Source organism: Grus americana, unplaced genomic scaffold (genome assembly GCF_028858705.1).
Source record: "Grus americana isolate bGruAme1 unplaced genomic scaffold, bGruAme1.mat scaffold_700, whole genome shotgun sequence".
In the NCBI taxonomy this organism is placed as follows: Eukaryota; Metazoa; Chordata; class Aves; order Gruiformes; family Gruidae; genus Grus; species Grus americana.
In genome coordinates this window covers 1-2,230 of record NW_026561917.1, presented here as the reverse complement: position 1 = coordinate 2,230, position 2,230 = coordinate 1, and the positions used below count along the sequence as shown (strand labels likewise).

The 2,230-nt window shown below is 52.2% G+C and overlaps 1 protein-coding gene across 1 annotated transcript; it reads right to left on the bottom strand.

Annotated features, from left to right (window-relative positions):
• Positions 1-702: 702 nt before the first annotated feature.
• LOC129200961 (olfactory receptor 14J1-like) lies at positions 703-1,299 on the bottom strand. The gene has a single exon (XM_054812208.1). The coding sequence runs from the start codon at positions 1,291-1,293 to the stop codon at positions 703-705; it is 591 nt and encodes a 196-aa protein (XP_054668183.1). The 5' UTR covers positions 1,294-1,299.
• Positions 1,300-2,230: the final 931 nt, after the last annotated feature.

Genomic DNA, 2,230 nt, shown 5'->3' with positions numbered 1-2,230 from the left:
GGAACCTGCTCTTCCGACCCTGCCCTGAGGAGCCCCTCTGGTCACGGTGGGGATAGTAGGGACGCCAGCTCTGACACAGTGGTGCACATTACCTGCTCCTGCCTGCAGCCACAGGGATGCCCCTGAGGAGACAACAGGACTGTCTCTCCTTACACAAGACTCTAGGGCTAACACAAATACAAGGGCACAGCAGGACAACGTGGCAGTGAGGAGAGATCCGCACTGAAAAGATCACATCCTGCTGTTGTCCATGGCCGTGGCTCCAGGGAAGTAGCAGCCCTGACTGGCACCTGGCAGAAAGGGTCTGTGCACTGAGGCAGGGAGGAGCAACCCCAAGGGCCACTGGGGCTGCTCTTCCATGAAGCAGCTGAGCTCCTGGCTCCAAAAGCCCTCCTGCATATTGGCGCTGCACCCCCAGCTCCAGAGGAGATAAAAGAGATGGGAGCTGAGACAAATCATTGTTCTGCTGATTTCTTTATTGAGTTTGCCTACACAGGGAGCCTGACACCACATGTACATGATGTCTTTGGGTCAGAAGAAAAGAAGTAGGAGGCCAGGAATGGAAGTCTTGAAAAGGAAACAATATTATCAGGAGTACAAACAAAGGAAAAAAATCCACAGCAAAAAACTACAGATATGAAGAAAATATAGTCATGGCTTTCCTTGAGATAGCCTGGAAGTCCTATGAAGACGATGGGCACCTTATGGATGCTGAAGGAGCATGTATTCAAACAGATTCCTCAAGGCATCCTTTAGTTCCTTGTTCCTCATGCTGTAGATGAGGGGGTTCACAGCTGGAGGTACAAACGAGTACAGAAGTGACACCACCAGGTCCAACGATGGGAAGGAGATGGAGGGGGGTTTCAGGTAGGCAAACGTGCCAGTTGTGACAAACAGGGAAACCACAGCCAGGTGAGGGAGGCACGTGGAAAAGGCTTTGTGCCGTCCCTGCTCAGAGGGGATCCTCAGCACGGCCCTGAAGATCTGCACATAGGACACCACAATGAAAACAAAACATCCAAAGAGTAAAATGCCACTAACCATGAGAAGCCCAATTTCCCCGAGGTAGGAGTCAGAGCAGGAGAGCTTGAGGATCTGGGGGATTTCACAGAAGAACTGGTCCACAGCATTGCCGTGGCAGAGGGGTAGGGAAAATGTATTGGCCGTGTGCAGCAGAGCATAGAGAAACCCACTGCCCCAGGCAGCTGCTGCCATGTGGGCACAAGCTCTGCTGCCCAGGAGGGTCCCGTAGTGCAGGGGTTTGCAGATGGCAACGTAGCGGTCATAGGCCATGACAGTGAGAAGACAATACTCTGCTGAAACGAAAAAAACAAACAGAAAGAGCTGTGCAGCACATCCTGCATAGAAAATTGCCCTGGTGTCCCAGAGGGAATTGGCCATGGCTTTGGGAGAGTGGTGGAGATGGAGCCCAGGTCGAGGAGGGAGAGGTTGAGGAGGAAGAAGTACATGGGGGTGTGGAGGTGGTGGTCACAGGCTATGACAGTGATGATGAGGCCGTTTCCCAGGAGGGCAGCCAGGTAGATGCCCAGGAAGAGCCCGAAGTGCAAGAGCTGCAGCTCCCGTGTGTCTGCGAATGCCAGGAGGAGGAACTGGGTGATGGAGCTGCTGTTGGACATTTGTTCACTCTGGGCTTGGGGAACTGTTGAAAGACGACATTGACAAGTCAGGGCAGACTTCTTTGAGCCAGTCCTATGCTTTTTTCCAAAAAATCCCCTCAAAATTACTTCTCTTTTTTGGGAGGGATCTTTATTTAAATCCTCTTTATGAGCTCAGGTTTGTGCTGCTGAGTGAGGGCACTTTCTCTGAAGGGGCAGAAATCCTCATCTTTCACCTTGCTCTCAGCCTGGACACTGGTGAGCCCTGAGGGACAAAAGGGCTCCCTGATCCCTAATGCAGAGTCAGGAGAGCTGGTCTGCCCACGAGTGACCTGATGGTCACCATGCTGGTGCCCTGTAGTTATTGCAACTTTCTTCATCAGAGGTGATCTCATGCACAATATACTTGAAGAAGAAACTGGATGTTTTTGAGCTTGGAAGAGTCCCGTTTCAAAGTCCATTTCTCACAACTCTTCTCTCTTTCTCTAAGCAGCTGAGCAGAGAGTGATGCCCCGGGGGGTGGCCTGGCTCTCTGCTCCCTGGAGTTGTCCCTGCTGGGAGCCGTTTCTCTGTCTCCAAGTCTCCTCCCTGTCAGTGCTCACAGACTGTGCTCC

Excerpts from the sequence above, each read along its gene's own strand:
- LOC129200961 (XM_054812208.1), bottom strand. The coding sequence starts at position 1,293 with ATGGCCTATGACCGCTACGTTGCCATCTGCAAACCCCTGCACTACGGG.